Source organism: Macrobrachium rosenbergii, chromosome 4 (genome assembly GCF_040412425.1).
Source record: "Macrobrachium rosenbergii isolate ZJJX-2024 chromosome 4, ASM4041242v1, whole genome shotgun sequence".
In the NCBI taxonomy this organism is placed as follows: Eukaryota; Metazoa; Arthropoda; class Malacostraca; order Decapoda; family Palaemonidae; genus Macrobrachium; species Macrobrachium rosenbergii.
Window position 1 is genome coordinate 32,746,350 of NC_089744.1, and position 21,235 is coordinate 32,767,584.

The following is a 21,235-nucleotide window of genomic DNA, read 5'->3' on the forward strand; positions in this document are numbered from 1 at the left end:
TGACCCTGAATGAATTTTAATTTTTGCAACCGATGAAGCCCATGAAGATTTGAGGCAATGCGAGAACTGGGCAGGAGACGAAACTTTCAAGAGTTGCCCTACTATATACCTTCAGTTGTATGTATTGCACATTTAAATTAACAACTTCAGTGCCCAAAGATTATATGCTTTACTACCTGATAAATCCCAAACCACATATGGCAGATTTTTCAGAAAAGTTAAATACTTGGTTAATAATGAAGGACCTGAAAATAAAATCATGGACTTTGAAAAAGTTGTGCAAATACGTTTTTTGATACTTTCCCGAAAACAAATTTGCTGTGCTGTTTGTGAGGGGAAGAGGTGACAGAAGAATGAGACTAGATTCTAAATTTTTTATAGAATCATGGAACGTACATGAACGTTGCATGAGAGAAGAACCGTGTACTATCAATAGTTTGGAAGCATTTCACAGTACGTTAATCAAAGCAGTCTCCAGTAACCATCCCACTGATACCTTAAAAAAGAAGACATATTGGCCAAAAAAAAAAATGACACAAGTTGAAACTAGGAGAGAAAGTATTTCCAAAGAAAAAGTAAAAGGACTGCAACAAGTGCATCCTGCATCTGGTACAGAAATATGATTGAACAAAGAGAAAATATTTTTAAAAGGGATTGCTCATAATATCAAATCTTAAGATTTGTTTTAGTATTGTGTTCAATAATAAGTGCAAAAATTCATTTTGTTGTTTTATTTGATTAAATATATTAATTTTAATACCAGTTTAAATTTTCTAAGCATTATAAATTCTCTTTTTTTACCACTGATAATTAAACAATCTACATACATTGTGTTTTTGTGTTTTTATTTTTAATAATATTGATGGTAGCGACTTGTCTGGTACCAAACCTAGTACCAAATTGTCTGACACTGGACTGTCCGGTACCAAACTGTCTGGTACCGAATTGTCCTGCGCCATTTTAAAAAATGTGTGTAGAGGTAATACATCTTTGGAAGACGAAAACAGAGAAATTGTATTGTTGTCAGTCGCACGGACTATAAAGGGTGTGACCAGCAGGTAAACAGAAATGGATTAACATTCCTAGAGAGATTAAAGAGATGAATTTTGCTTTGAAGGAAGGTCAACACAGCGTTAGTAAATATCTTCTGAAACAAAAACAAAAATTATTTTGCTGCTGAAGAATCTCTGAACCAACAATTCTGCACTCAAAGTAATGAGAAGGAATTCATTCTGTTCTTCATGTAATCAGTAAAATATATACACTATTAAAAACGATGTACTATATTCAAAACACTCACTTATGTCATCATCAGCTTCACATGAGCAAAACATTCTTTCTCAGACAGAATCCAGCTAAAACCTGACAGGTTGGCTGGTTGCCATGGAGAGCTGTTAGCCAATGCCTCAACTTCTGCTCTATTCATAAACATATTTTGTTCACAAATTGTGCATATGGCACTAAGTTTGAACATTTCCATGATCACGATTATTTGACTGTTGATGGCAAAAATTACTCAATAATTTGCTTTATATAATTATTTCTTCATGAAAACAAGAATTTAACAATAATTTTAACTTCAATATAGTGCAAATCCTGTTCCCAGACCATCCTCAAATGTGCAACTGCAAACTGATGACATTAGTAACAATAACGAACAACCCTCTCCAAGACTGATATAATGAAATGTATTTTATCATCTTACTTATCATTAAAATTCATAAGTTGAGTTACATTACTGTATTTTGATAATGTATATTTTTGCATTTTACGGAATGTTTTTGTTGAAAACAAAATGTGTTAGTGAACATATGGTCTTAATTGTCCCAATATCTTATTATTGATGATCTTAATTATCTCACATTCATTTAACAGTATAATATAAGTAATAATAAACTATAATGAATAAATAACTATAATAAAAAAACCACGTAAAAAGGAAAAAATACTATAGGCAGTCCCCGGGTTACAACAGGTCCGGCTTACGACATTCTGAGGTTACGACACTTTTCCAATATATTTATCAGAAATTATTTCCCAGTTTACGATGCATGTTCTGGGGTTACGACGCATTGTACACCGATCCGACGGAAGAAATATGGCTCCAAAATGACAGAATAATTAAAATTTGGAGGTTTTTTTTTATGAAAAACTCAATAAAAATGCAGTTTACATCATTTTCAATACACCCCAAGCATTAAGAGTAAGGTTTTCTTAGGATTTTTTACAATTTTTGGGTTTACAACGATTTTCGGCTTACGACGTGGCATAAGAACGGAAACCCTGTAGTAAGCCGAAGACTGCCTGTCATATGTTTTTGCTGCAGCAGTGATGTTTGATTATGCTCCTGACCCACAGTTCCAAAATTTGAAACATTCCAAAAACCAAAACACATCTGGCCCCGAGGATTTCAGATAAAGGATTGTGTACCTGTACATAATAATTCAGGATTACATTCTGCCCCTATGCTGACAGTGCAGCTAATTTTACACCACACAACTGACACATTTTCAAGTTTTGAATTTTATGCTCCTCATTCTTTGAAAATTTTTGCTGTGTGAAACATTCTAAACTATTCATCGACTCTTACTCAGTTAGCCAAAAAGGTCTTCCGCACCTTGGAAATACAGTATATCCGATAAATTACTTCTCCAATCTTTTGCCTATAATGGAAAGTAAGAAAAGATGATTTTAAACATTTCTAATTTATCTCTGGATAATAAGGTTTTGAGATATTTGTTAACATACATAGTAAAATCACCTGAATTTTATTGTCTATGCAAAGACATCCCTGCACTACATAGTAGTAGCAATTGCTACAAAACTTTAAACCATTTAAGCACACTATCATGCTATATTTAAGGACCTGAAGCACCCTATCTCAATGATGTGAAATGTCAACCAACATGGCTGGTATAAATAGGAAAGACTTGATGGATGGATAGAGTGACACAAGGTATCAAGAGATACAAAAGCTTTGCACTTGAGAGATTCTCTCAGCAAAATTTGGCAGACCGGTGATGAAAGCATTTATGATGTCCATTTCCTGAAGGAATGTTCTTAACATGCTGAAAACTCTTTCATAAAAATCTGCTTAAAATTTTCTGTCCTAAGTATTTTTAAGTACTCTGAAAAGAAAAACATGAAACCATAATGACAATAAAAAATGTTTCATAATTTAGCAATATAATACTTATGTATCAAATACCAAATCAATTTTCCTTCATGAAATTATGGCCAATAAAAAAAAATATACTGTACCTACCATAAACATGGAGATTTCTACTGAATATAAACTCTGATTTTCCTTAGCATAATATTTTAACAGCTATTTAAACCAAACTACCACATTTATGGGCACTTAGTATAGCCAAATAAAGTCAAAGCATCACTATGAAATTTCAATTTTACTCCTATTGAAATTACTAAAAGATTCATGCCTTAGAAGATGAAATAAAAATCCAATGGTATATACTAAAGCATAGTGCATATCATTAAGCATTAAGCACACTGTAAGTGTTGAAATAATAAATCCTTGAGAGGGGAAGCACAATGTATCTTTGGTACAGTACTTTGCACCTTAAAAAATATATATCTACACTAATAATATTTTCTTATGTTAAGTTTTTATTTGTATTTCCATTTTTGCAAGCAAATGCCTGTACCCATTGAAGCAATGCATACAAGTGCCAAGTGCAAACATGGTGTCAAATCTGTGGGTTCTAGTAACAATGTTGACTACCATGAAAGAGTCTAAGATACCCCACCAGAACTGATGCAATCTTCAATAGTGTATTTATCTACTTGTCCCATACGTACAGTAATTTGAGAACCTTGTAGGTAATTCCAACCATTTGCTGAAGGTTTGCATTGATTGTCATAAAGGTGTCAGTCAACAGGTCAGAGGTCAGTTTTACCACAGAAATAATTCTCTAAAATTTGTAAAATTAACACCTCAACTTAATGGACCTTACCTCAGTGGACTTCTGTAATTATAAGCTGCAATATTATACTGTAATTACATTTTACAATACTGCCATATTGGATGTGACACACTTTTAAATAAATCCCTTAAATTGAATGTCAAGTGTAAATACTGGTTAATTTAAGTTAGGAATTATGAAATTGCTGTTAGCTGTGAGATATCTATAAAATATTCAAGTACTGCCTATAATATATAGTCTTTGTTACTTCAAAAACTTTGTTACTTATCAGAAAGCCAGAACCCCAAGGCATCTGTTAGTTGAAGTGCTATTTGTATAAAGAAAAATGTGAGCGCAACATTCAGTACAGCGATTTCAAGATTTTATCTCACACAGCAGACACCCATTCATTTGTAATCTTGAGTCTCTTTCCCCATTCTACACATCTCTATTACTAACTTTGGTTACTTTTCCATATTGCCCTAATTCACTAAGTCTTTTACATACAAGATTCTGTGAGTTGTTTTTAAGAAGTAGCTGGCTACTTCTTGAAAACAACCTAATGCTCTCAGAAATGTCTTTGAAGAGAAGTAGTGTCATCTACGAGTTTACATGCCCGGTGGAAGGATGACACCACTCAAGAAGGGGCCATCTTTAACCACTTTACACAAAATCTAACAAATGATCAGAAAGAGCCAAACTTATAAGGAACACAGAAATTGTAGACCAAACACCAGACCGACAATGCATGCGCCTTCTTGAGGCACTCTGTATACTGTATCAGAAAAAGACCCAAACATTAACACTGTGAAAGAAACTAAATTTCTCCACCCCATCATAAGAGAAATATAAGAAATCACCCAGAACCAGACGTCATCTTGAGAGAGAGAGAGAGAGAGAGAGAGAGAGAGAGAGAGAGAGAGAGAGAGAGAGAGAGAGAGAGAGAGAGAGAGAGAGAGAGAGAGAGAGAGAGAGAGAGAGAGAGAGAGTCATGCTGACAGCATGTCACCTGAGCAACCTATAATACCAACCACAACAGTAGGGGGTACCTGAGCCAACACCCACCTCCAGCCAGCAACACCAGTTAGGCATGGAAGATCACAACACCCCTGGGACAGTTTTCGTCATCGACCCACAACCAATCCAAATCTAGCCCACTAATTGTAACCGACCCATCAATTATAAAACACTCTGCCTGCTATATATGTACTTGTTTATCATGTATCTCAATTTATTCACTTTTGTACTCTCATAGATGATCACCAGAGTGCGAATAGAGAAGACTATACAAATTAAATGCCCTGGAAACAGCTATAATTTTCAACACTATTATTATTATTACTAATGTGTCCTTAATGCTCAAACACAGTACAGTATAGTACAGTCGTCCCCCAGTATTTGCGGTGGATGTGTACCACACCCACCGTGGATACCGAAAATGCCAATAACGAAACCCCTCTAAAAACACTTATAACTGCCCATTTTAATAGCTCAAACACCAAAGACCCCTCTAAAATGCTTATAACTGCCTAATTTCATAGTTCAAACACCAAATATATCTTAAACTATCATTCTAAAATATTTAGTCATGAAAATAACAAGAAAATACGGTAATTGCTCTATGAAAAAATCCGCGAATAGGCGAATTCTCTGCAAAGAAATGTGGATATATATTCCATAGAAAAATCTGCGAATAACTGAAGCCGCAAATGCTGAACCACGAATAAGCGGGGGTCAACTGTACATATATATTTTTCATCCTATGAATGTATGTATGCATGTGTATCCACATATGCATTGTTTACAGAATGCTACTAATTTTATTTCTATATAGAAAGCAGTGTTGTGTGTCAAATCATCAAAATGCTTATGTCTTTTTTGTTGTAAGAATTCTGTGTATTTTACCTATCTTGTTTGTAACTAAGCTAAATTTTCTAGGAGGCAACTCATTTTGCTTATAACTGAAACCAAATTATAGTATATAAACTCATGATTCTTGAATGATAAATAAAAATGTGGGTTAGGATATGCTAATAATTACTTGCAATTACTGTAAGAGTTGTTACTGAAATATTTTGTAAGCTATATTACCAAGCCTTTACAGTATTACAAAACTGGTTTTTGTTACTTATCTGGAGGCCAGAATTCCTGAATCCTTACAGACTTTGTTTTTTTTTTTTATTGGAAGAGGAAGACTCTAAACCCCTATCTCAAAACTTCATTGAGTGATTAAGCTTCACTGCTGCATCTTGCCCCCTCAAAGCACCCAACTCAAGCTTCACTGCTGCATCTTGCCCCCTCAAAGCACCCATGAGAAAGACAATGATGATAAACAGCAACTTAACACCATCCTTACACACACTGCATTTTAGTTATGGAGCTCACAGCAAAAGTATGGCAAGCTAAACTTCATCCAAGGGGACGTGTCACCTCAGCATATAAACTGAAGCTCACTTACCACTCTTACAAAAGCAAGGCAAGTAAAGAGACTAACCTCTCAAAAAACCATTCTTAACTACCCTTAATTAGTGAGGTAAGGTTCAACTTTGAAGGGAGCATCTCAGGTGAAAAAGACACCTGAAAGTTTCAGAAGAGTGAGTTGTGCACAACAGTTTTTCAGATCCAGTTCATATGGTGCAAAGACCTGTGATAGCACTAAATGGTACTTCAACAGGGCTGAGATAGATTCTCTCTTCCCATAGGAGAAAATGACAACTATTAAAGAGACAGAAGCGTCCATTTTTTACTGAGTCTGGAGATTTTCATGTAGCTGATTCAATAAGGTCTATTAAAACTGGAAAGTTACCTAATCTTTAAGCATGAAGGTTAGAGTCAAAGATCAGGTTATAGCTGCTGAAATGTAGTTGCTTTAGTGTAACAAAAGGATCAGATATGAAGAACAGGTATACTGGAATGCTGAGAATGGAATTAACAAATAAACGCTGGTTAAGAGTGGCTTTTCCACTAGATGCTAATGGAAGCAAGATGTAATAGTGTTTTTCAGAGCTGTAAGAGAAACATATAGGAAAAAAAGCTATTATTTTTCCATTAGATGATGCAGACACAAGATTTTTATCTTTCTCTTAACATATTTAAAATAAATACGAATAATAGGATAATAGGATGAATTCTTAAGAATATTTTGATTCAGTGTCTCTCTCAGCAAAATGGATGAGTGGTAGTGATCAAATTAAGGAGTAGGAAGAAAAGTATCAACATACTGCCCTTTTCAAGATTTAGTCAATATAAAAAAAGCCACAAAATGCAAATAATAAAGCTGGTTTAAACCATAACGAAAGCCTCTCGAAGGAAGGTTACGAGTCAGGAATAAAAGCAATGTGAGAATACCAAAGCTTGGCTGTAAAAGCAAAGAAACAGCTACTGAACTGTGTAATCCAAGCATTACAAGTTCCACCGAGTGTATGTGGGAAAACATGGCTTGACAGATGTTATGAAAACACTTGAGAGGAATTTATGAGTTTTGGTATTTCAAGCAACAATTTTTCAAGGGAAGGGAAATAAAAAAGTCATATCAACCCACTATAAAGTGAGCAGCAAAAGTTAAGCTAACTGATGACAACACAGTCAGAAAACCATCAAGTAATCACTCTGAAAGGCAGTACATAATTCAGTATTGGAGGTAGTGATATGATGGTCAAAACAATATTTATTGCATTCAATAGTTTCTTCCATCTCACAACTAACAAAGGTGAGGGGCATCATTACTATCTACAACAATATGGGTAGAATTGAGCCAGTTTTTGGTGATATACTTCAGTATGTGGGTGATAAAAGACATACAGACAAAGGGAAAGACATACAGACAAAGGGAAAGGCTGTACAGATAGCATCACAGCGTGTCTTCAAAATATGAGCATATCTACAAAATCTACAAATCTGCTAATGCAACAGTAAGCACAGAAAAATCTGAATTAAAGAGAGTAGTGAGAGATCTGATAGGGGTTAGAGAAGTATCAAGGGGCATGAGTTTTGCAGAGGAGGAACACTAATTATCAAGCAATGTTCAATAGTGGAAAAACAGACAGGCCTACAATTGCTGAGGTTCGTATAAAATTAAGAGACCTACAGCAGGCTAAAGAATCTTGGGTGAAACAATTCCTGTTACCTCAAATAAAACTTCTAACCATCAAATGACTGAAGCATTTCCTGGAGACTAAACGTTCCCCAAAATGCCAAACAAGGAAACCATGTATAAGTAAACTAAAAGGATAGTTAATTATCAATATTCTAGCAATCTCTTTCAACTTCATCCAGGCTGTTACCACTCTTTCTCACTGCCCTCTTCAATAGCAACTTCACAACTCAGCTCCTAGGGTAGCACAATGTCCCGTATCTTCCATGATATAAAGAGAAAATATCACACATTCATTGGGAAGAAAAAAATATAACATAGGAGAAGAAACAGAAAGTAAACAATAACAAACCTAAAAATAAAACAAAATTTTTAAAATTTAGCTAGGTAAAATGGGTAGGCATAAGGAAGGTTGTACTGGCTGGTCACATAAGGTTTTATACCATCTCAATAAGCAGTTGTGGCCTTGGCAAACTTATTAACAATATGTAATAATGATGGAATTCTGACATTATATTTCACATTCAACTCCAAAGTCAAGAATATTTTGTGGGAGTTGCAAGATACATTTCTTAAGAAATCAGAAACTACTAAATTTCACAAAAATAACAATTAATACCTATATTTGAATTTAAACTGGAACAATGGTGTTAAAGAGTAAAACAAAACCAATCAAGTTGAAGCATTTAGCAAAAATCAATGGCCCAACAGTGCATGACACCACCTTACCTTTATGTACCAAGGCGAAAACATTGCATATCCAACAGGTTAAGGTGTATATTTGCAGCGAGACAACCATGATTCCAAATTTTTTACCAGTTCTTCATTACCTTCAAGCTTTAATTCTTCTAGTATTTTAATGACTTCTAAACGATGTTCGTGAATTGCAAGTTCACTATCCTGTTAATATAAAAAGTTAATAAAGGCTTTGTCCTCTTTACAAGGCCAAAGTTTCTGGACACCTTGGCTATGCTTTCTTTGATATCAAGAATGATGGTTTTGTTCTTAAGAAAAGGCATTTCATGCTCAAGTCCAGTATAACTTCAAACAAAAAAGCAGCAATATGATTGTATTTGGAGGAAAAAATTTATGGGAGGGTTCATCCATTAATGCTTGTGAAATGCAAACTTCTTTGAAACTGAGGGAACAAAAAGATGTTACCAAAGAGATTTTCTAAAGATCTAATGTAAGTTATTCACCAAGCTTGCACAAAATTAAGAAAAGAGGCCATGTACCCTTCTCACCTCTACTAACCTAGTTTCCTATACACAAACAACAATGTGGTAATAATAATAATAATAATAATAATAATAATAATAATAATAATAATAATAATAATAATAATAATAATAATAATAATAACAATACTGTAATAATATAGATCATTGGTTCTTAACCTTTTTATTACCATACCCCCTCTAAGAGTTGGTCCTTCCCTCCATGGCCCCCCTGCATCTATAATTCCCTCCCAGATTTAAAGGAAAATGAAAACAAAGAGAAAGAGAAATGGTGTTCTTATTCTTTTGGGAATGAATCAGTGAGATAGTTGACACTGCTTCTTAGCTACTAGATCTTGAATGTATGGTTGAATGCCAGAGTGTGCACAGCTTAAGTCCCCTTCAACATTCAGACTGTTTCTGTATTTGGTCTTGAGAGCAACAATAGTGGAAAATGCAGCTTCACAAATATAAGTGGACCCAAACATACTTAGTATCCAAAGAGTCTGATGTGAGATCAGAGGGTAAACAGGAAGGTACTTGACACACAACATTTCAAGATCCAGTTCTCTGAAGTGTTCTTCAGCTATGGAATTGAACTTAAAACTCAAGAAACTCCTCTTGCACTTCATCTACAGCATCAGGTACTTCACATTAAAATGGGTTCCTGATGAATGTCCAGGCTTCACACTTTTCATCTATGTCTGGAAGTATCAGATATACTCTGCTTTCAAGTCATATAGATGAGTGATTATTTGCTTCATTAAATCAGAATCAAGGGTACAATGAATGAGAGCAGAACCTAGATTACTAAAACTGGCTGTATTTCCCTGCTGAACTCTAACACTTCCATAGGTTGACTTTGGCCATGAAGGTTCAAATGGTGTCATGGTGCTTAATGATGTTGATGATTTTCCCTTGTAGTTTAAGGTTGAGAGCATTCAACACATTGAAGATATCCACCAAGTATACTAGCCTTCAGACTGGAACTTGTCATGCAGGTCTGCCTTCTGACGCGAATCTAGAAATACTGCTACTCCTCCTCATAGTTCATAAAACCATTCAAGCATGTTCCCTTTTTTACTGCCATCTTACAGTCATGTGAAATAGCAAGCTTTTTTTAGATTCCATACCCGTACACAGCAGTTTGAAGAGATGACTGTTTAGGGTGCCAGCTTTGATATACATAGCTGACTACTATTATAGCCACATTCAGGACATCCCTCATTTCAGCATGTAAAGTTCTGGATATTAAGACTTCATGATGAAGCAAGCATTGTGTACCTACAACAGATGGACTTTTTCTTTCACCCTTGTAAGAATCCAAACTTTTGGAGTTTCATCAGTGTACATTCTTACAGTCAGTCCCATGAAAGTTGTTTTTCCTGAAAGAAGTCTGATACATAATGAAAAACATCAGCTGTTGTTGTAGAACTTTCCATGGGGTGACATGACAGCATTTCCTCTTTTACACTGTTGCCTGACACGAAACGAGCATACATCAGTAGCTGAGAACATTGAGTGATATCAGTTGTTTCGTCACATTGGATGGGAAAAACAAGAGAATCTCTTACTTGGTTGAGAATTTGATCTTTGGTGTCTTGAGAAAATTCATCGATCCTTCCCTTGAAATTGACTGATAGTGAAACTTGGGAAGCTTATTTGCACTATCTTTCCCCAAAACGTGTTCTGCTGCCCAAAATATGCTTGATTTTATGACTCCCTCTCCAATGTTATGGCTCTTCCTGGTTTTTGCAATCAACATGGTGATCTCATAGGAAACCTCAACAACCTTTGAAGTCTGTTGCTTAAATGTCCAGGCAAGGAGTGTCTTCCAGTTTTAAAAAATGACTAATTTTTAATCAATTTGTATTTCTCATAACTAACACACCTTAGGTCTTTACGTGTGGGGGGAATCTCAAAGCACACAGCTGGATCCAGCTTAAAAATAGAACAAGGTTAGTGGCATGAGTGTATTAGCCAGCCTAACCTCTTCTCCCCATCATATACGCCATGACGCACTAGTTGTCTTCTAGCCCAGGTAACTGTATGAGGGGTGGCTTGAGGTGGGCCATTTATGTAAAGACTTCAGGTTTGTTAGTTATGAAAAATATAAATTGATTAAAAATTTGTTATTTGTTCATACATGGAACAAACCATCGGTCTTTACATATGGAGAGACTTTCTTATGGTGGGAGGATAAAGTAAGCTTTAGAACAGACTGGTGGTTCAGCTCACCTGGGCTCACTTCCTGGTCAATTGTTAGAGCAGTGGAAGGAGTCATATGCCTCTGATCTGTTAAGTGAAAGATTACCCAACAGCCAGACATCTGGGCTTTGACACAATGTAAACTCCAGTCTACATTGTCTAGGAAGAAAAGAACTTGTAATTGTCGGAGACAGCAAAAACCAATGGTAGCTATCGATCTTGTTCTACTGTCAATCCCTCTCACCTCTTGTCAGAGAGAAGGTAGGACTTGCTTCTATTTCTAGAATTTGTATTGTGTAGGAACAATCATACTATATAAAATAGAATTAGTGCTCACTCACCTGTATCTAGCCAGTTCCAGCAAATGATGGTTCAAATCTCTCCCCTGCCCACTGGAAGAGGAGAAGAAAGAGAAAGGAAGAAGGCCAGTCACCCCAATCATTCTAACTTTCACAAACAACGTCTTTGGCAAGATACATCTGCCCAGCTAGGGGCACTAGATGAGCTACACAACTTGTTGAGCAGCCACCACCAGACCCAAAGAAAAAGTGTCCAAGGACCAATGGACAACGTCCCGTAGGAAGAAGGAATGAACTGACAGGTTCTTTCTGAAAGCGATGGAAGGGACACAGCCCCTAACATCATGAGCTCTTGAAAGCACAGTACTGACGTCTGCATTTGAAGAAGTACTGTATGCTCATCTAATTACTTCACATAGCCAAAAAGAGTTGGGTTCTTGGATACTTCTTTCTTGCTCTGGCCCATGCTAACAAAAAGTCTTCAACACACCAGGCCTGAGATATCTAGTCCCTTTGGAGTGCTTCACAGAACCCTAACAGGACATAAAAGTAACTCCTCTGGACCATTATCAACAAAATCTTCTAGGGAGGGGATAAATTTTGAGTCTTGGCTGTGAATTCCGGGACAAATTTGAAGGTTACTGACCCCCAACCCCTAAGTGTTTAACATTAAAAGAGAGGCCATGAAGTTCCCCTACTTTCTTTGTTGAGACTAAAGCCAGTAAGAAAACTGTCTTGAGGGTCAAATTTCTGTCTGATGAACCCTGTAAGGGTTCACATGGTGCATGAATGAGGCTGCTAAGGACGAGGGTCAAATCCCAGTTAGGAGGCTTACGTTTTCTTGGGGAACAGGACTGTTCGAAACTTTTGAGGTGCATAGAGATCTCCCATGAGGAGGAAATATCTACACATTTCAGGTGCAGAACTAGCCCTAGAACAGCCCTGTAGTCCCCAATGGCTGACACAGAAAGTAGCTCTCTCCCTACGGAGGAATACGAGGAAGTCAGCTACTTGCTGAATAGAAGTTCCAACTGGAATCTTTCACATTCACAGTTGATCCCTGATCCCCTTTACCTGCTGAAAGCAACCAGATTCGCTGAACAGCAGCACCAATATGCAGTATATATGCCTCGCTGTCGAACTTCTCAGTTCCAGAGGTCCTTTATCCCTCACACCATTGGATTGTGGAACAGCCTTCCAGAGGGTGTAGTGCAACTGAAACTTCACAAGTTCAAGCGAAGGTACTATGCATTACTACTCTAATACTATTCCTCTTGCATTTTAATATATTTTTATCTATTTGTTAATTTATAATTTTATTCTTTCCGACTAAGTGATATCTCTTCTTTCGGTATTTCCCTTACCTTCCCTTACTTCTTCCTAATGAACATCATATTCTTTGGAAGCTTGAATTTCAAGTCAATGCCCCCTGTGGGCTTGTTCCATATGAATAGGTCTCATCTTCTGAATAATAATAATGATAATAAAATTAAATGTAACCGTGGACGAGGGTTAACTTTAAGAGCAAAATTAGCAGTGAAAGCAAAATTAAGAGAACTTACGCTTAGCTGTTTATAAGGATACAGCCTTTGAGATGCGACATACCTCACAAGCCTGTACTGAATAACTGAGAGAAGAGATGTTATTGCCATGGATGGGTGCAGAAGACTAGGTCCTGGGAGAGAAAGGGACTCATGAGTCACCAGAGTAGTATACAGGTGAAGGAAGTGTTAATTCTTCCCAACAGCCCCCCTGGGTTTTCAGGGACAGGGAGGGATGTTAATAATTTCAGAAAATGGTAAGCCCAACGAGTCTAAGTAGAGTAGAGTGGATCCCTGCCTATTCATGATTCTGGATTTGCGGCTTCACCTATTCACGGATTTCTCTATGGAACATATATGTATACACATTATTCACTGGAAATTCACCTATTCATGGTATTTTTCATAGAGAAATATTCACAAATTACTGTATTTTCATATCATTTTCGTGACTAAATGCACTTTTCGTGATAAAAATATTAAAATATTCAGGTATAAGCAATTTTACAGGATTTTCTACAGGGTTTTCTGGTGTTTTGAACTACCAAAATAGGCAGTTATAAGCATTTTTAGAGGGGTTTTAAGTATTCCCAGATTTTAGCTATTCATGGGGGGTAGTGGTATGCATCCCCTGCGAATGCTGGGAGTCGACTGTAGTGGGCTATAAGAAACTAATGTTATAAGGCTATACTTTTGCATTTTTTCATTAACTTCTGAATACTGCATTAGTCCCCCACTCTTGTTAAGTGAATAACAAATATAATTAGAGAATTTAAAATTTTTCCCTAGGGCTTATGGGCACTCTTTCATTCACTGTTTTCCTCGAACAGCGACGAAAAGCTAGATTTGACTGAGCTAAGGACTGGATATTGTTTGTAGAAGACTCAGATAAGGAAATTTGGAGGGGTTGTAAGGTCTCCTGAATGATTATATCTTCATGGAAATCCTCACATGGCTCTATGACATCTCCAACACTGACTGTCCCACCAGACTTTTGTAAAAGCTCAGTGACTGCTCTCCATGAATAATCAGGATTAGAGCTCCAAAATCTCTGACCTTCTGCTGGTTACATCCCTTAATTCCCTTCATAAGGATGCTCTCCACTGCAGGTGGGTCAAGCAGAAGTTATGAATGACTTATTCACAATCAGCAACTGAGAAAATTCTATTGTATTCTATGCTGCTCCCCACAAACATGACTACCCTCTATTACCATAAAAGTAACTGCCCTCTAGAGCTTGCTTGGGTTGTTGGATGGCTTCTGAAATGCATACCTGACGGTGCTTCTGCTGTGAAAGCTTGGCCCCTCTGAACTAGCAGGAATGTATGCTCAGTACCACCAGTTGACTGTTAACTCACCTTCAGCCAAGGATATAGCTAGGCCTTGTCAACTTGTGGTTGCGGTACAATCTTTAACATTTGTTACAGAGGTGCTGCTTTGCAGGAACTTTCCAGCATTCTTTCTGCGGCAGAGCTTTGCTTTCTGAGTGCCGTCCAATCCCATGGCTCCCGATCTTCTCCCAGAAGATCCAGTTCCTGAGTTGAGGGTTAAATTCATCCCAAATGGCACTAGGGGCATTATCATCAACTTTGATGCATCAGCCTTATCATACTCATCTACCTGTTCTACTCCTCAATACAAGTTGTCTTACTGACAAGATGACTCTTTCTGGTCAGTGCTACAGATCCACTAGACCACATTAACAGTCCTTGTAAGTTCCTCCAATGTCTCATCCCCATTTGCTACATCAGCAGGGCTCTCCTTTCCGGGCAAGCCCAGCTTCAAGCTCCATATACAGAATTCCAGCACAGATGAAGTCCTGCTGCTCCCTCTGATCACCCTTCTTCTATCTGGGGCATGCCTTCACCAGTCTTGGAGGGACTGGGAATCCACTAGTATGGAGACTTGGTTTGAGGTTCTCCTCTAACTGTCTCATCAGATAACCTTTGACTTCTACCACTCCAATCCAGTGAAGAGAGAAACTCCTGATGATGAGGTAGCTTCTATGTTACAGTACAGCTGAGGAGAGTCTTCCAGTCACTGAGATTCTATAGTCAGCACTTCCTGTCTTCAGGAGAGTGGAGCCATTTATATATCTCAGCCAACTTTTTTTTTTATTTACTCCCTTCTGTATAAAAGCTGTGGAGTCCTTCCACAGATCTGTTCACTGACGGGACTTAATTGCTTTGAAAGACCTGAGGGGCATGTACTCCTACATCTCAATTCACCAGCCTTTCTAAAAGTATCTCTGGTATATTTGGTGGAGCCATGTTCCAATTCGGGGCTCTTTGCTTTGTTCTGCATAACACTGCTCAGGCCTTTACAAGGACTCCTGCACTGAACATCATCCAAAGAAAGGGTTCTTTGGTTTCAAAAGACCACCAGCTTTTTTTAAATTTTTTTGCCCTTATCTGATAGCCAAGTCTTGGCAGGTGTTGCCCGGGTACCTGGTGCCCATGGAGAAGTTGGTTCCTCACTGTTGTTTCCACATTTGCTCGTTTCAACTACAGTAGCTGGAAATCAGCCTCGCTGTCTGTCTCCACTGGGATTCCAACTGCAGAATTTGTTCTTTCTGATCTTCACTGGTGGTGGGACCATCAGAATCTACTGAAAGTACAGCAAGTACCACTAGTTACTGTACTGAACTCCTGATGTTTTATGATGCCTTGATTGCGGGATGGGTTGTCCATCTGTTGGAGTCTCCAGACAGGGGATTTGGTCCAGTATGAGATCTGCAAGCACACACTACCTAAAGCTTCATGTGGTGCTCTTGGGCCTCTAACATTAATGACTGCTTTGTCATGTTGCTAATCTAAGTCAAGGCTAACAACAATACCACCATCACTTACTTGAAGAACCAAGACATAAAATGGTCGGTTCTCTGATTCCTAGCAGTACAAATCTTTGCTTGGGCAGAATTGCATGAAATTTTCATTGTGCCTCAGTTTGTACTAGATTTTGCAATGTCCTGGTGGATGCTCTTAGCATGATTCATCTGATTCTTCCACTGTAGTGGTCCTATTATACAAATGTCTGAAGAGCTCTGTGGCAGGTGGGGGACTCCCCTGCTGGATCTATCTGCCAAGTCAATGAACTCTAGACTACCTCCACACTTTCTTCCATAGCTGGATCCTATCGCCTGGTCAGTATACGCAATGCTCTAGCACTGAAACTGACTTGACGTCAAGGCATTTTCACTGCCACTCAATCACTAAGACAAGTTCCAGTAAAGTTTTTGACATCAGAGGACAATCAATGCTTCATTCTGACCTCAGCTTGAGCAGTTCTGGACATTCTAATACTAATGGACTATCCTAGGTTTTTGCAATCAGTGATGCCTCCTGATGCAGGCCTATTTCCAATGTTTTAGTTACCCCTTGTTACTCTATCTTCATGTAGTGATTATCAAGAAGTCTCAGAGAATGTGGCTTTTGGAAGTTGTTGCAAAAGCTATCAAAATTACCATCCATTACCATGGAAAGTGGTCTAGATGTGCGGCTGGGTGCAATAAATGGGGTACTTGTCCCCCAAGGCCTCTACTTTATTCCTATAACAGCTGACATCTTCCTGTACTTGAGGAATGTCAAGCAGCTTTCTCTCTTAGCTACGAAAGGCTATTGGTCCACTTTATCTTCAGTTTTCCTCCAGCATGGTTTAGATTAGAGGAAACAATAGGAACCTCCTTGACCTCTTTTGTCATTTTGCCAGGTCTACTCTTAGAATACCTGGTAAACCTCCAAGCTGAGGTTTAACTTTGATGCTGCGCAGCCTCACTGGACCAGCCTAAGAGCCCTTGCGAGATGCCTGGACCGTGGATTTGACTCTCAGGAATGTGTTCCTGATTGCCACTGGTCCTTGGTGGGACTCTCATCATCTGCACTGGATTTTGTAGCCAAGACTCAATGTATGGCAAGGATAGTCTACTCTTCCAAACCTTTGCTATCCCTGCCTTCACTTCATCTTCTCCCAAGGATGGTCTACTATGTCCCATGAGAACCCTCAGGTTATATCTCTATCAAACAGAATCCTTTTGGCCTTCTTCTCATCGTTCCTGTGCAAAAGGCATCATAAGTGTCATATTTTTAAGATTTCTATTTCTTACTGGCTGTAACAAGTATTTCATGAGAGGACATCCTGCTGCTCAGGCTCAAGGCCAATGAAGTTTCTTACACTGCAAACCCATTACATTTTACTGTGGAAGCATCCACGATTTTTGTTTGATTGCTGGCTATTACTGCCTTGGGGAATTGCAATTCCTGCAGCCAAATTTACCCATCTCTCTACCTGAATTAAAATTCAGGCTCCAATTAACCCTTAAACACCGAGCCTCTATTTACAAAAGTGTCTGCCGTATGCTGGCGGCGTTCGGGAGTTAGCACCGAAGTGGAAAGAAAGCTTTTTAAAAAAATCACAGCAAGCTAAGTTTTTAAGATTAAGAGTTCATTTTTGGCTCCTTTTTTTGTTATTGCCTGAAGTTTAGTATGCAACCATCAGAAATGAAAAAAAATATCATTATCATATATAAATATTGAAATATATGACAGTGCAAAAAAAAAATTTCATATATAATTGTATACAAATCACGCTGTGAGCAAAACGGTTAAAGCTAATGAGTTTTTTTTTTGTTGTATTGGACACTAAATTGCAATGATTTTGGTATATAACAAAGTGTAAAATGATCAAAGCAACACAGACAAAATATTACCACAAAATGATGGATGAATTTGTAACGCGCGGACGTAAAAAAAAGTTTTTTAAAAAATTCACTATAAATCAAAATATTGTGCTAGAGACTTCCCGTTTCGTGCAAAATGAAGGTTATTGATTGAATATTACTAGAATGTAAGTGTTTTAGCTTACAATTGCAGTTTTCGACCATTTCGGTCGTTGACCAAAGGTCGATTTTTTCTATTTATCGTGATTTATATGAAAATATTTCAGAACTGATAAAAGCTACAACCGTGTTTTTTTTTTTTGTATTCTACATAAAATTGCACACATTTTCATGTCAAACACTTTATGTAACGCCTAATAGAAAACAGTGCAAAAATTATGACAAGGTGACTAAAGAAATTCTGAGATTTTCAGCAGTTACTGTGCGTGGAGGTAAGGCAAAAGTTTTTTTTCAAAAATCACCATAAATCGAAATATTGTGCTAGAGACTTCCTGTTTGTTGAAAAATGAGGGTAAATGATTGAATGTTACTAGAATGTAAGAGTTTTAGCTTACAATTGCATTTTTTTACCATTTTGGCCGAGTCAAAGTTGACCGTAGGTTTCAATTTTGGCACTTATCGTGATTTATATGAAAATATTTCAAAACTGATAAAAGCTACAACCATGAGTTATTTTTTGTTGTATTCTACATGAAATTGCACACATTTTCATTACTAAAGAAATTCTGAGATTTTCAGCCGTTACCGCGCGCGGAGGTAAGGAAAAAGTTTTTTAAAAAATTCACCATAAATTGAAATATTGTGCTAGAGACTTCCAATTTGTTGCAAAATGAAGGTAAATGATTGAATGTTAATAGAAAGTAAGAGTTTTAGCTTACAATTGTGTTTTTCGACCATTTCAGTCGAGTCAAAGTTGACCAAAGGTTGAAATTTTGGCACTTATCGTGATTTATATGAAAATATTTCAAAAATGATAAATGCTACAACCATGAGTTATTTTTGGTGGTATTCTACATGAAATTGCACACATTTTCATATATAAAACTTTGTGTAACGGCTAATATAAAACGGTGCAAACATTACGACAAAGTGACGAAAGAATTTCTGAGATTTTCGGCAGAGTTACCGCGCGCGGATGTAGGGAAAAAGTTTTTTTCAAAAATTCACTATAAATCGAAATATTGTGCTAGAGACTTCCAATTTGTTGCAAAATGAAGGTAAATGATTGAATATTACTAGAATGTAAGAATTTTAGCTTACAATTGCATTTTTCGACCATTTCAGTCGAGTCAAAGTTGACTGAAGGTTGAAATTTTGGCACTTATCGTGATTTATATGAAAACATTTCAAAACTGATAAGAGCTACAACCATGGGTTGTTTTTTGTTGTATTTTATATGAAATTGCACACATTTTCATATATAAAACTTTATGTAATGGCTAATATAAAATGGTGCAAAAATTACGACAAAGTGACAAAAGAATTTCTGAGATTTTCAGCAGAGTTACCGCCCGGACGTAAAGAAAAAGTTTTTTTTTTAAATTCACCATAAATTGAAATATTGTGCTAAAGACTTCCAATTTGTTGCAAAATGAAGGTAAATTATTGAATATTACTAGAGTGTAAGAGTTTTAGCTTACAATTGCGTTTTTCGACCATTTCAGTCGAGTCAAAGTTGAGCGAAGGTTGAAATTTTGGCACTTATCGTGATTTATATGAAAATATTTCAAAACTTATAAAAGCTACAACCATGGGTTGTTTTTGTTGTATTCTACATGAAATTGCGCACATTTTCATATATAAAACTTTATGTAACGGCTAATATAAAACGGTGCAAAAATTACGACAATGTGATGAAAGAATTTCTGAGATGCATCACTGATGCTTTCTAGTGGGATAAGAAAGAAATTCGCGCATGCGCAGCTGGGTCATGCTTGTAAACAAAACAACAGCGTGATCCGTGAACTCCCAGCATCCCTCAAGGCGCGTGATTTAAAATCTTTCGCAAACTAGGCCTATAACTATTTTTCCGCGAATATTTAAAAAAACTTTTTGTAGTCGACGTACCGTACGTCCACTTGGCACCCGACAAACAATTTTAGTCGACGTACAATACGTCCAGTCGGCGTTTAAGGGTTAACTGGTTTGTAATAAGAAATACAGTAATTATTTACTATACATGCAAGGTTTTACACATATCCACTAATCACAATTTCCATTGTCCTCATCCCTCACTGCTCTTCAGATGGAGGACAGTACTGAAGAACACTCCATCCTTACAGCAGGATGGAGTCAGCTGACACATGCTTAGTGGAGTTTGTTTCTTCTTTCAAACCTCTTTACTGACAGCATCTGGGTACATTCTGCACAGAGTAAAGCTATTCATAATTAATGGCTTGTGCATAAGTGTTCTAAAGTAAAAAAGTAATAGTAAAATATTTGCCAAACAGCTAAAAGCAACAGCATAGACTGTTGACCACTTTACATTCACTGATATAAAAAATTATTATATCACTGAATGGAAAACAAATGTTTACTAATAGCAATACCACACACAAGCATAACTGTTATTCAATCCTACAAGGCTATATTTTCCTGAATAGGAAACATCTATCAATATGGTGGAAAGATAAAAGTAAATAAATTCTCATATAGACAACAAAATATTATTCATAACTTTTAAACAGCATAACAAATAATATGCAATATGAATCCCCTCCTGTTAGTCAAAAGAACCTGTCTTGATGCAAGCTTAGTGTATAACATTATTCAAAAGTTACATCCAGAATTTCCCAAACACAGTATTCTATTATGTAATTGATGATTTAAATCTTCCACAGAACAGAGATTTGGGAACTTTTCATCAATTGATAAACTGCTTATGGAAATTTCTTAGTAACCTGACAAGTTTCGTTTTCGTCACTAGTTAGAAAACTGACAGTTCAGTGGGAGATTACAGAAACACAATCATCTGCAACCTTAGTCTGAGAACTCTTCTGTGACACTGGATCAATTTGTGGCTTGACAGAATCACTGCCCATAAACCCATCTAGTTTTGGTACATTAACACCTTTGTCCATTCAGGAATATGAAAAAATCTCAACTATATTTACTTTACTTCTAAACTTGGGACTCAGATAATCTCACTATAATTTTTTCCTCCTTTCCTGGTAATTTCAGATGGCTGTAAGACTCAAAAATGTCCAAAGATGATTAATGTTTGGCATCCATGCATCCCTCTGTTCTTTCTTTAGCCGGTAATATCAATTGTTAGCTTTT

At 36.9% G+C, this 21,235-nt stretch overlaps 1 protein-coding gene across 5 annotated transcripts in view; it reads right to left on the reverse strand.

Moving 5' to 3' along the window:
* Positions 1-2,230: 2,230 nt before the first annotated feature.
* Positions 2,231-21,235, reverse strand: part of sl (small wing phospholipase C gamma 1) — a 271,971-nt gene continuing 252,966 nt past the window's right edge. For 3 of the 5 annotated variants that reach the window (XM_067093297.1, XM_067093291.1, XM_067093308.1), the window contains 2 exons: positions 8,746-8,916; positions 2,231-3,128 (listed from right to left, as the gene is read on the reverse strand). In XM_067093297.1, the coding sequence (XP_066949398.1) occupies positions 8,785-8,916 (132 nt within the window). In that variant the 3' untranslated portion in view covers positions 2,231-3,128; positions 8,746-8,784. Of the gene's footprint in view, positions 3,129-8,745; positions 8,917-20,184; positions 20,320-21,235 lie in introns of those variants that run through there. The other 2 variants (XM_067093306.1, XM_067093303.1) reach the window with 2 other exon arrangements.